The sequence below is a fragment of the Crotalus tigris genome, unplaced genomic scaffold, assembly GCF_016545835.1.
Source record: "Crotalus tigris isolate CLP2741 ecotype Arizona unplaced genomic scaffold, ASM1654583v1 scf7180000024291.2576520, whole genome shotgun sequence".
Taxonomy (NCBI): Eukaryota; Metazoa; Chordata; class Lepidosauria; order Squamata; family Viperidae; genus Crotalus; species Crotalus tigris.
The window spans coordinates 310616-324507 of NW_024100464.1; the positions used below are offsets into that span (position 1 = coordinate 310616).

General features: G+C 39.1%; 1 protein-coding gene across 1 annotated transcript in view; it reads right to left on the reverse strand.

Annotated features, from left to right (window-relative positions):
* GALNT16 (polypeptide N-acetylgalactosaminyltransferase 16) overlaps positions 1 to 13892 on the reverse strand; it is a 184085-nt gene that overhangs the window by 43750 nt on the left and 126443 nt on the right. Inside the window, exons 4-5 of the mRNA XM_039324017.1 lie at positions 7656 to 7723; positions 2018 to 2083 (exon numbers count right to left, since the gene is read on the reverse strand). Of these exons, the coding sequence (XP_039179951.1) occupies positions 2018 to 2083; positions 7656 to 7723 (134 nt within the window). The remainder of the gene's footprint in view (positions 1 to 2017; positions 2084 to 7655; positions 7724 to 13892) is intronic.

The window sequence follows — 13892 nt, forward strand, 5'->3', positions numbered from 1 at the left end:
AAAAAGGCCTCCGTGCCTTTTGCTTTTGCTTGGTTGTTGGAGAAGGAGAATAAAGAGTAGTTAACTGTTACCATGTGTCTTCATCATTCGCATGCGAACAAAGGATTCAACACTGCCAATGTTGGTGGGAGTGGTCTTGGTGATTCTTTGGTTGGACTGTTTACTGTTAGCTTGTTTGGCTGTTTCTCAACTGGGGTATTGTTTACTTCTTGATTATTGGTCTTGAATGTTGGTGTTGAAGTAAACATATCATTAAAGTTGTTGAGATTGAGAAACACTGCTGTATACCAAAGTTTACTTGTTTCTATTTTACTGATCAAGACAAATCATATTTTGTTTTTATTTGCCTGGCTCAGTTGCTCAACTACTATGGCACTTCTGGAGATTATAGATCATTAGCAAATTGTTAATTCTACTCTAGTGTAATAATAAATCACCAATGTATTGTCTACTAAGCCAAAGCACATTGTATAATCTATTGATGACTTACCACAAACATCCTTCTGCTCAGTAATATTTTTTTTCTGGGCATGTGATTCTTTCTTAAATAATGGCTCCTTTTATGTCTACCTGAAGATCTTTCTTCATATACAAAAGACCTAAATCTATAACTACCTTAGCACATAGGAAGCACTCTTTCTTACCTCTCTACACCTTACTGCATCTCACTTCTCCTTCCTCTGAAGACCCCTGCTTGTATGCTGCATTCAAATCTTGTTCCTCCACATCATTTTCTCTATATTTCCTTTAATATTTTCTTTTCCACAAGGCCTAGGAATTTCCCAAGACAACTGCATTCTATTGAACTTAGATAGAAACTGTTTGATAATAATAACTTCCTTTCTGCATTTGAATTATTTCCTTGTTTCTTGTCTTCTAGTCTTTTCTTCTCCTCTTTTTTAACCAACCTGACATCTTTTACAAAGGTGAAATGAAACTGTCTCTGTTAAGAAGTCATGATCTACTAAAGGAAGTGTTCTATAGAAGTTCCTTCCCTATGTTTATCCCGCACTAATCTGCTCGTGAGGATTGGGGAAGCTTTGAAGGATATCAGGGGGAATGTTAATTGCTTCAAGTATAAGCAGAATCTGGATATTTAGTTGGGATTTCTTGAGAACATTTTATTTTTTTGAAGTGCTCAGGTTCTACTTCTCTTATTCTCATTTGAAAAAGCTTAGGAGAATACTTTAATTCCTGGTCTAATTGGTCCTGTTATCCACATTTGGCATCTGCATAATTTGACTCAAATAATTTTAACTCTAAATCAGTTCTGCTAGATAAGACAGCAACCTGTATTCCAAACAGAGTTTTACTGAACAGCAGTTCTCTACTTTACAACTAAACTATATTCCTGTCAGCTGTCCTTTAAGTTTTTCAGTTATGTCGGTTGTTACCTAGCAAAAGTACCTGGGTTGTAGCCCTATGATTCTTTATTATTTTATCATATTTTTCTGGTTTAGCAATATGGATTGGGAATATCAACAGGCAATGATTTGGGACGTTACCATCCTTATAAATTCCAGGATAGCTTGTATGAAATGTTGGAGTAGACTGTAATACTGAAAACTAGCAGTTCTATTTCTTGTTTTCACCTGAAAAAGTTGCAAGAATTTTACACCCAGATCACAACTTGAGGTTTATGAGAGAAGGAGAGTAATTGCATTAAAACTCCATTCAGACAGTACAGAGTGGTTTATACTCATGATAGTTGCTCTGCTATACGAGGTTCTGGAAAAGTTCATCCTGGTTATACATATTACATTCTTTTCATACAGTTGAGTAGAATCTCTAGATTTCAACCTTCTCTTATAAGCCCCTTTGATCTGGACTTTTCCCATTGTCCTAACAATGAAAGTAAAAAATATGAACATCCCCAGGTTTTTTTTAAACTAGATCTAGCAAAGGAGCATGGTCAGTTCAGAAGAGATAATTCCATATTCTTCCTGCCACAATTAATTTGCATTTCCATTAGGACCTTTTAACAGTGTATGCTTTCTGCAAACTTTGTCATGCTCACCTTCTCGACGTCCATTGCGTAGACACTTGACCTTTGGGATTCTGGTAAGTAGCTGGCAGTCTTCAGCTAAAGAAAAGGGGGGAAAATACAGTGGCCTGAAATGCCTGGTTCATTTGGCACAGAGAAGAAAGCTGCAATTAATTTGTTCCCTGTTCTCAGAACAGGCTAGCATTTTGTTTTCAGTTATGGTATCAATCAATCTGGTGATTCCATAGTAAATCATTCTGTTGCTTAAAATATCTCTGATAGATTTCATTTAACCTATCTCCTTTCCTCGTGATCAATCTCTTTGAGACAGTAAAGCACACTACATATATTATATTACAACTGTGTATAAGTATAAAAACATGCCTAACAGCCATCATAAAGGGCTACTATCAATAAGAGTGAATGAGAAGAAGGTGCTTAAATCTTTCCCTTGCCGACCAATTTTCACCTGCATTTCCCTTTCATTATGGTGTTTTTATTCCTCTGGGGTTATACTTATAAGATAAGAAATATCCAGTTCATTAAATGTACCTGGAAAAAAGATGAAAGATTCAGAGCAAATAGGGAGAAAAATTAATGCTTCTCCTTTCATATTTTCTCTTATATAGTTCAGCCTTGATTAAAAAGCTTATAATGTTCTATAAGATGATAACTATTAGATAATACTATTATGCATTGTTTGATGTCAGACATCTTTGATTTGGGGTGGGCAGCCTGCAGTCCCAAAGTTACAGGTGATCCTAAATTCTTACTGAAGAACCCTGTCTGGCTGTTTAAAACTGATGACATAATTTTCTGCCATTTTACTAACACTTTGTCAGTCACAATATAGGCAGATCTCAAGTACAATTTGCTTACACCACATTGCAGTCCATGGCCTCTTTAAAAAATGCAAAATGTAGCTCTTAGCTGCAAAAAGATTGCCCACCTCTAGTTTAGAGTACAAAATCATGTTACTTTTCTAAAATATACACAATACAGAATATGTATTTCACAAAATACACCAACTGCTTAATGCGGAGAGGTCATTTGTAATGAAAAATCAATGAGCTGATTTATCCTTAATTCCCTTCCTTCCTTCTTCTTCTTTTTTTTTTTTTTACTCCAGTCATCTCCAAGCTTAGAAAGAAGCATTCTGGAAAGGAAGAAAGAAAGAAAGGCTGGAAAAAAACCCAAAAGATGGAAGAAATATTTAAGTTCCTGCCCCAATTTCTTATGGTTGCCTTTTGCAATTTTCAGCAAGGTCCCTGTGTTAGGACTTCGGCTTTTGCCCTATATAATATGTCATTCTGCCTCTTGAACCTCCTCCTAATTGAAGAAATATCAAGTTGGACTGAACAAGAGAAGAGGCATCAAAAGAATTGAACAGCAGTATGTGCTAGCCAATATCTATCTATAGTTTTTTTGAGATTACAGAAATAGGCTTTCTTTACATATTTTTTTTCCAGGTCATTGTGAGGATGATATAACTGATGAAAAGAAGAATAAAGATTAAATCTTCATTTACCACCATTTAGAGCTGATAAATGGGAACAAACTAAAGCAGAGATCCCCAACCTTTTGGGCACCAGGGACCCATTATGTGGGGAGAGACTTTTCCATGGACCGGAGGGGGCATGGTTTTGTGTGCTGCCTGCATCCCATGGATGGGGCTTTGCTTGTTTGTGCAGCCCCGTTGCTGGCATGCTGCAGCCTGGTACCGGTCCATGGCCCTGGGGTTGAGGACCCCTGAACTAAAGAACTAAATCTGTCTATGATTGCATGACCAGTACTAATTAAGAAAGCTTTAATTACTTGAGAAAGGAACTGAAAACAACAAGAAGAAAATATAGAAGGCTGGAAGAAAGTGTGAACTAGCACGTAGTGTGAGAACTAGCACAGATACCATGCTCTCTTTTCACCGTAACAGCTAGCAATAATTTTTTTTTAAAAAGCAACAGAAGAAGAAACTTTGGCAATTTTAGAGCTACCCTTTATAAGAATGGCTCAGATTTACATGCTTTTGCTAGAGATAGATAAATGCACATAAAAAGTTCTAGGAAAATGAAGGACAGAAGTATTAGTTTATTTTATTTTCCCTTTTTCCAAGGAATGGGGTCTGAAAGGATATTGTTGCTCTAAGACCTGGACTAAACTAAATTTGGCACTGACTGATAGTTTTTGCACTCTTTTGTTGGTCAAGTGGAGACAGAAAGTGCAAGAGAATACGCACACCTATTGGCTCATGTTGTCTCTGTTCTCTGTTTTCCAAGGTCCACAGAAATGAAAATAATCGCAAATTTTAAAATGGCTTAGAGGGATTGTGGAGCAGAACTGGTGTTATCTGTCAGTGTCTCAACACAAATTTTTATTCGTAAAGGACAATGTAGCATCAGGTAAGTGGTTTCTGAGTAATCTGAGGCAATATTCTACATCCCAATACACAATGTACACAATAGAATTGGAAGATGACTCTTAACATCAAGGATAAGTTTTTTTCAGTTTCATGCCAACAATCACTGGATTGTTCTTTTGTCTCCCTTTCATTCAGCTCAGTCTGAAGTATTCCATGAAGCTAAGATATTAGAGATGAGACAGACTCACTATCACAGAGAATGAGTTTGGCATTGTGTCTGTCTGTCTCTGGATCAAGAAATAGCAGATGAATCTTCTTTCCCTTGTTTTCTCATGTTTATCTCTCTTAACCCCACCAGCACTAGCTACAAGTACATGTTCTGTTCTGTTCTGTTCTGTTCTGTCCTATTCCATGTTTTGTAAAATTCTTTATCATCTCTGTACAACCTTGATATCCTGCAAAAGTACAAAGGCTACCAGCCAAGTTCTTTACTTGGCAACTATCTCCTGAACCAATTCCATTTATACCACTCCCACTGTCTGAAATGTTGTTCTCAGGAGGACAGTTTATCAGAAGCTGTATCACTGAGAATCAGTTATAGGTACCCTTGATTGAATGCTGTTACAATACTGCTGGCATTTGCTAGGTAAGGAAATCCATGTCCTAAACTAGGTCCACGAATTCACTGTGATGTTTTCACACCCCAGCTACTGTATGCTAACAGTATTCAGCTGAGACCCCCCCCCCCTTGCTCGGTCTCCTAACAATTCTAGAAGAAAATATGTTGAAAGTCAGCAGAGAAGGTGGAAAAATCAGAAGGTTTGTTCAGTATCTGTTTAGATAAGGTGCTTTATAAATAATGACTTCATTTATCCAGTGACTACTGCATATCTGAAACAACGAGACATCCTTGTATGGTAAACAATGCAGCACACATGCAACAGGATAATTAAGATTTGAGATAAGAATTCTGATGAGATGTTTTATGACATCCTATGATAAACAAGGGAAGTGACAAGAGTTCTTCGAGCCTCTTGAGAAATACCTTGTCTTATCATATGCCTAAAGAAGTAAAAAAGATGTGATTTAAAATGTGAAGTCCAAAGTGAGACAGAGCAAATAGACTCTTGCCCGGGCTTTTCGCATGGGAAAGAAAAATGGATTGGATGTGCAAGGCAGGGCTGTTTTTGCTGCTGAGTCTCTCATTCTGCTGTGTTGTCTTTACAGCTGAATTCAGGAGTGATGTAGGATGGATACCCCCAGCTATCTGCTTATCGCTTCCTCGTGGTCTGTAAAGAATTGAACTACGTGCGTTGAATATAACTATTTTGTATTTGCGTTATACAATAAACTGTTTTTTATCTAGACAATCTCAGGAAAGTGCATATTTTTTTAAACTGGATTTCTTTTGATTTTACCTTTTAATCCCAAATTGTTAGCCTTCTCTAGGCCCCCCACTACTGATGACATACCACGCTCATTTCAAAATATTAGCTATGCATCTTTTTTTTAACTTCATTTTTTTAAAATTTCATTTTAAATTGTGAGATTAACAGAGGGAAAGAAAACATATCACGGTGATAATACAATCGAAAAGGATGACAATAAGCTGGAAAAAAAGGAAAAAGAGGGAAAAAAGGGGAAAAAAAGATTTATATAACAAGTTCCAACCACTTTAAATTAAATCTACACCATATCAAAGCATAATGCCCCATCCTCTCCTTTCTATGATTTAAAGACATTTCAAAAGTTAATGGAGAACGCATTTCTTGAATCCATTTTAATATTCAAAGTATTACTTTCTTCCCACCTACATAAAATAATTCTTAAGCTCATAGCCCTTAACCTTCCATAGCCTTAAGTACGGTAGCCTTAACTTTCCATAGTTCTTCAGATCTGTGAGCTCCCAGGTCTTAAACATAGCAACCCGTGCCACAGTGTGTTTTTAAACCAGGCACCCAAGCACAGAAATATTTAATAATAGGGCAAGCCTTTCCTCACACCAATTTGAATTTGTTAAGATATTACTATAGAGAAAGGGAGCATTTATTCCATTCCATCCATGGGATTCTAAGTAATTCCCAAAGAGAATTGCCTTTTCTACTAAAATATTTTTTTAATGAAAGCTCATAATATAAATTTTGCTTTCAAAATTATTGAGGGTTTGGAGATAGGTGATTTTCATCCAAAATACAACATGGGAGGTGTTGCGTCCTGAGCCTGCAAGAGTTGAAAGCAGGCTCAGAATTGTTGCAAATGGTCCCGGGCAATCCAAAAGCTGCCCGGGACCAGACAGAGTGGCGCCAGCCTTGTGCGCATGCGCAAGGCGCAAAAATGGTCAATTCCTATTGGTTCACACTGTCCGGGTTTCAGGCACTATAAAAGGCCTGCGTGCCTTTTGCTGTTTGCTTGGTTGTAGGAGAAAGAAATACAGAGCTTGTTGTTTTCTCACCATGTGTCTTCGTCAATTGCCAACGAACGGAAAACACAACAGGAGGAATGAGTTAATGTTCCTTATCATAGGGACATTGGGATAAGCTGACCCTAAGATTTTGACAAAAATATTCATTTCCCTGCCCCAAGCTACTTTTTGAGATTTTTTTTTAAAAAAAATACAGATGCAATTGCTAATAATATCTTTAATGTCTCAATGAGTTTGGCTCTCAAAATAGTTTCCATGGGCTGACATTCTGAATTATGTTAACCACATATTCTAATATTTAGTGGAAAACCACTAAAAAGTCCATCTGCAATGCGGGAGTAAGCAATAGGCTCTTGCTCAAGGTTCCTGGTGGAAGGATAATGAATTTTGCAATATAACTCTCCTTTATTGTTCTGGGATAATTCTGCTCTATAAAAACCACAGCAAGAATAAGTCTCATCTACAAGAAGCACAATATAGCATGCATTATCTTCTTTGTCTTAAGTTTATGTAATTGGGAATTCTAGCTGTGCACGCTACTTGCTATCCTTATGATTATGGCCCTCAACTGATATTAATGAAACCTAATAGAACAATCTAATTTTATGGTTTGGATTGTCTCCCTGAGAAGGTATGGAAAAATGCCATTTTTTCTTTTTTTCCTTACACAACTCCCCCCCCCACCCAAAACAAGAAAAAAATTACTTCTTCCCCAATTAGCTCTTTATTCCTTATAGATAAAAATGAGAAGAAACATCAGGAAGGGAGGAAGGGAGGAAGGAAGGAAGGAAGGAAGGAAGGAAGGAAGGAAGGAAGGAAGGAAGGAAGGGAAGAAGGAAGGAAGGGGAATCTACAAAATAAATATAACACAAAGAAAAAAAAGTAATACTTACGATCCAAGCTGAAGTCATCCACTAAAATTATTTCCTGAATCAAGTTTGCAGGAGTGCGATTTAGAACACTGTAAAAATAATAAAAACATCATCAATAGCCAAATCCAGCATCAATTTGAAGTAGTCTTCCATACATTGACTGCCCTCAGTTTGCCGCTAAGATTTTCTTCTCAAAAAAATTATTTCCAAAACACAGTAAGAGTCAAAAATGGCAATACTAGATGAGACAGCATCAATAGCCTAGATTTCTGTACAGTACTGTTTTAAATGCCTACCTTTAAATTTATATTTGTCACATTCCTGAAATAAAATCTTAGTAAACAATTAAGAACTAGCTTTGAGGAAGTCTAGTGTAAACTCTGCCTATAAAAAAGTTAGGCAACAAAGAGCTTTTTCTACACAGAAATCTGTGGGTGGAAATAAAGCCTGTGGAACATGTTCCACTTTATATATAATTTTTATTTAATAGGGGGAGTTAAATGAAAAAGAGAAAGGGAGATCTATGAGGACTGGTTGTAAAACAGATGTATGGAAAAGGAAACCCATTTAGTTACCCATGCATTCATCATGCTAAGATACTACACTGTAACTCAGTGTGAATAGTATCCCATTTCTTAATTCAAATTGTTGCTTTTTATCACATTACTACCCTTTCCTCCTCCTCCACATTGGGACAAATGACACAACAAAGAACCTGAGTACAATAGTGAGAGATTACAAACAACTAGGCCAGGGCTTTTCAACTGGTGGTACACGTACCACCAGTGGTACGCGAGCATCTGGCTGGTGGTACACGTAGGACTGATTGAAAAAAAAAGTAAAAAAAAAGTAAAAAAAAAGTTTAAAAAAGGAAAAGTGGATGAGGTTAAGTGGCTGTGAGAGCTCAGGGGAAGTGCCAGGATCAGCGCCCCTTTCCGCCTGATCGGCGCTTCTCCGAGGCTGTGAGAGCTCAGGGGAAGCGCCAGGATCAGCGCCCCTTTCTGCCTGATCAGTGCTTCTCCGAGGCTGGGAGAGCTCAGGGGAAGCACCAGGATCAGCGCCCCTTTCTGCCTGATCAGCGCTTCTCCGAGCTGGGAGAGCTCAGGGGAAGCACCAGGATCAGCGCCCCTTTCCGCCTGATCGGTGCTTCTCCGAGACCATGAGGGCTCAGGGGAAGCACCAGGATCAGCACTCTTTTCCGCCTGATTGGCGCTTCTCCAAGGCTGTGAGAGCTCAGGAGAAGCGCCAGGATCAGCTCCCCTTTTTGCCTGATTGGTGTTTCTTCCGGAGCTGATCCTGGTGCTTCTCCTGAGCCCCGAAGAAGCACCAATCTCCTGGAAAGCAGCATTGATCCCGGTGTGTCTGCTGAGCCCTGAAGAAGCACCTATCACCTGGAAAGCAACATTGATCCGGGCCAGCGCACTCACACACAAACAAACATGTGCAAGCAGTTACAGCTGAAAGCATTTCAGCCTTCAACTATGGCTCCCAGTCCTCTGGTGCCTCATTGGCTCAGGCCAGCCATCTGTCACAATCTATGTCCCATGATTGGCTGGCTCCCTCAACGCGTCCCTCGCTCGCAGAAAGGGTTTGGCTCTTCATGCCAGCTTGCTCCCCGGCCAGGAAGGTGTGCTGGAGTCCCGGCTGCCGGTAAGGTGATCGACCCACTCCTCTCCCATTGTCCACTCTGTCCGGCTCGAGCCTGGCTGGAGCAGTGTTGCTGCTTCCAAAGGTGGCCACTTCAAAGTCACACAGACAGCCCTCGGCCACTCCCCTCCCCTCCGTGCCTCCAAGTCAGTCCCCAATCGGAGAGAGAGGGAGGGAGGGAGGAAGAGAGGGAGAGAAGGAGGGAGAAAGAGAGAGAAAGAGAGAGAAAGAGAGAGAGAGAAATAGAGAGGGAGAGAGAGAAAGGGAGAGAGGGAGGGAGAGAAAGACAAAGAGGGAGAAAGAAAGACAGGAAGAGAGAGAGAGAGAGAGAAATACAGAGAGGGAGAAAGAGGGAGAGAAAGAGAGAGAGAGAAAGAAAGGGAGAGAGGGAGGGAGAGGAAAAGGAAGAGGGAGAGAGGGAAAGAAAAATAGAAGGGGAGAGAAAGAGGGAGAGAGAGGGAGAGAGAAAGAGAGAGGGAGAGAAAGAAAGGAAGAGGGAGACAGAGATTAAATTAGTAACAAGGTTGTTAAGTGAATCTGGTTTCCCCCACTAACTTTGCTTGTCAGAAGGTTGCAAAAGGCGATCACATGACCCTGGAACAATGTGACCATCAAAAATATGAATCAGTTGCCAAGCATCAAAATGTAAATCACATGACCCTGGGGATGTTGCAACGGTCATAAGTGTGAAAAATGGTCATAAGTCACTTTTTTCAGTGCCATTGTAATTTTGAACAGTCACTAAACAAACTGTTGTAAGTCAAGGACTACCTGTACTTTATTTATTTATTTACTTACTTACTTATTTATTTATTTACTTAGGAGACTTATATCCCACTTTAAGTGCAAGCACTCTCTAAGCGGTGTACACCAGTAAGCAATGTATATATATATTTACATTGCCCCCAACAATCTGGGTCCTCATTTTACCTACCTCGGAAGGATGGAAGGCTGAGTCAACCTTGAGCCGGTGAGATTTGAACCGCTGACCTGCTGAACACAGTCAGCTAAAGTGGCCTGCAGTACTGCACTCTAACTGCTGCGCCACCTCGACTCTTTATCACTTTTTTTCCATTTTTTTGGGTCAAGTTTTTGACACCTCGCTAGGTGACTGGTGGTACTCGAATGTTGCCGTATTCTAAAAGTGGTACAGTTGGTGAAAAGGTTGAAAAGCCCTGAACTAGGCAATAAGTTAAGAAGTTAGGAGCACAAGTAGTGTTCTCATCCATATTCCCAATGAAAGGTCAATAGCCATTGAGGGAAAAAAGAATTCTAGAAATAAAACATTGGCTAAAGGGTTGGTGTTGCCAAGAAAACTTTGGTTTCCTGGATCATGGACTCCATTCCTACATGAAGAACTCAGAAAAAGACTGGTCCAACTCATCAGGAGAGCTTTAAACTAAAATTGAAGAGGGAGGGTGACCAATCTTCATAATCTCTAGAACCCAAAACCAATCATAAATCCCAAGAAAACAAATCAAACAATGAGGTATGCAGAGATGAGAAAAAAGAAAAAACCAAACAATAATCAGGAGATGCAGGAAATATACCCACATACAGGCATAAAAGTTGTAAATGCTTATATACAAATGCTCAAAGCTTGGGGAACAAACAGGGTGATCTAGAAGCAATAGTACAGGAGGGAAGGCATAACTTAGTTGGCATTACAGAAAGCTGGTGGGACAAAACCCATAAATGGAATGGACTGATGGATGGATACAAATCATTCAAAAGAAACAGGTCTACAAAAAGAGGAGGGAGAGTTGCACTATATGTAAGAGAACACTACATATCTACAGAAATGCACATGATACAAGATAAAATCTTTCCAGAATGTATATGGGTCAATATAAAAGAGAAAAAAAGTGACATTATGAAAGAGAGAAGATGGCAAGGAAATAACAAGCAACAGGGAGAAAGCAGAGCTGCTTAACTCATACTTTACATCAGTCTTCACACAAAAAGAAAGTATAGCCCAACATACCAAAAAAAAAAAAACCACTGCAAAAGACAAATTAGAAACAAAAATTAAAATAAGCAAGAAAATGGTAAGAGAACACCTATCTGATCTTGACGTATATAAATCACTCGGGCCTGACAGATTACCTCCCACAGTTCTGAAGGAGCTGGCAGATATTATCTCAGAACCATTGCACCAATCTTTCAAAAATCCTAGAGCACCAGGGAAGTACCTGAGGATTGGAAAAGGGCTGATGTGATTCCCATTTCAAGAAAGGAAAAAAAATGGACGCAGGAAACCACAGACCAATCAGTTTAACATCAATACCTGGGAAGATCCCAGAAAAGATAATCAAAAAACAGATCTGCGAACAACTAGAAGCAAACAAACTTATAACTAGTAGCCAGCATGGGTTTGTTAAAAATAGGTCATGCCAAACCAATCTTATTTCATTCTTCAACAAAGTGACTAAATTAATAGACCAGCAAAATACTGTGGACGTAGTATACTTCAACTTCAATAAGGCATTTGATAAAGTAGACCACAACCTACTCCTTGGTAAGCTAGAAAAAGGTGGAATAGACAACATCACCATCAGATGGATTTGTAGCTGGTTGGCAAAGCATACTGAACAAGTACTCCCCAATGGCTTCTATTGCATGGCCATCTCTACCATCTTGACTTTTTTTAATCTCCCACTGAGAAGAATTGTAAAACATTATTGAAAAGAACCAAATTGGAGAAACTCTAAAGATACTCTAGCATCTTTAGTTTTGGTAATAAATAATCCTTTGTGTAATCCTTACAAACTTCATCTTGTTTGTCTACCTGATATTGCCTCCTTTATCTACATAGTACTAAAACTCTTATTGTCATGACCTTTAATTGGGTGAAATGGTGCATCATGGGACAACAACCAAGGTACCTCAAATGGACTTATTTACAAAATGGGTTCAAAATCCAGGACTCATGATTCCTGAAGAATGAAATTTGGGGATATCACATTCCCCTGCAACACCTAGGCATTCTTCTTGACCTGTGCCACCTCCCCACAGACTATTTGATCTGTGCAGCTTTTCTTACACAACTCCATGACAAACATGCACTCTGCTTGATCTATGCTGCCTCACTGTGCACCCTGCTCAACCTGTGTGGCCTACCTGTGTGACCTCCCTTACACACATACCGTCTCTGGTTGCACACCCATACATATTTCCCAGCAAAATGACACATCTCTCTCTCAAACCCACAATTCCTGACTTGTAGCCACACGTACCTCCTTAATCCTTCCCTTACCCAGCAGCAGCCACCTACTTTACCTGGCATTGGACTTGCAATTTCCTGCTGGCTTTCCCATTAACTTTCTTCCTACAAGCTTCTCATATGCAAAGAAAATGGGAAAGTCAGCAAGAATTCAAAAGAGGAAGGGAGGGGGGAAAGGAAAGGAAAGGAAAGGAAAGGAAAGGAAGATTCTTCATGCTCCTTGCCAGCTTCCTACAAGGAAACTCAATGGAGAAGCTGGCAGGAAATCAAAAGTTGTTTCCACTTTCACTGCTTTTTTACACACCCATGGTCATTCTGTTTCTTTGTTTAAGTAAGGAAATATCTCTGAAAAAATGACCCAATAGGTCACACATACTAAAATCTGTCTACAGCCACCAATGTGTTTGTGGTGCGGAAAGGAAATCAGATCCTCCCACCATACAGTAGACAGAGCAAACATAGCTAAATTCTGCTATATTGTCTATAAAATTAGGCTGGCCATCGACGATCTCACCATAAACTGTAATATATGACTATGTCTTGTTCTGCTTTGTTTTATTTTCATGTTTTAATTTTTAATCTGGTCTGTGGCCGTAATAAAAGATTGATTGATATCTTGTTACAAACCTTGACAGCCATCTTATGTACAGCAAAAGGGAATAGGAGTGAACAGTCGTGATGGATAACTGTGGGGTGAAGAAGTGAATTCAATAAAACAGATCTTGACTGAAACCAAAATCATCAAGACCCACTAAAATGAAACTCTCATCACATTTTACCATGACCTCAAGAGCTTTCAGTCTTAGCCTTGACCTATCTATAGAACAAATCCAGTTTCTTGAAGTCATGGTAGAACAATCCAGTGAATATATAAACACATTATACTGGAAATCCAGAGATTGCCATATTTACTTACACCCTTCTAGCTTTCACCCAGAACTTACACCCAAAAGTGACGTCTGCAGAGAGACTTTCAACTACAATTACATTTGTTCTGACTCATTTCACAAAGAGGCTCAACTAATGAAATTAGTTTTAACATTAATTAATTAGAATTAATTAGGAAACAGGCATTCAGGAGACTGAGATACCCACCCAATGAGATCAAAAGACCAATTAATAGAACCAGATTGATTTCCAGAGATGACTTACTAAAAGGAAGACCACAAAAGCAGAATGACAGAACAAAATTGGATGCCACCTCCAGCTTACAGCTCAAACTATTCAAATGCATTAGTAATAAGCCGCATATTGGACAATGACATTGTACTTTCTCAGTCATTAAGTGATAACCTGCATATAGTCAACAACTAACCTAAGGCAGATTCTCATGAACAAGAAACAACAGGACAAAGAGGCTAATGTGGGAACCAGACCAGATGTCTACT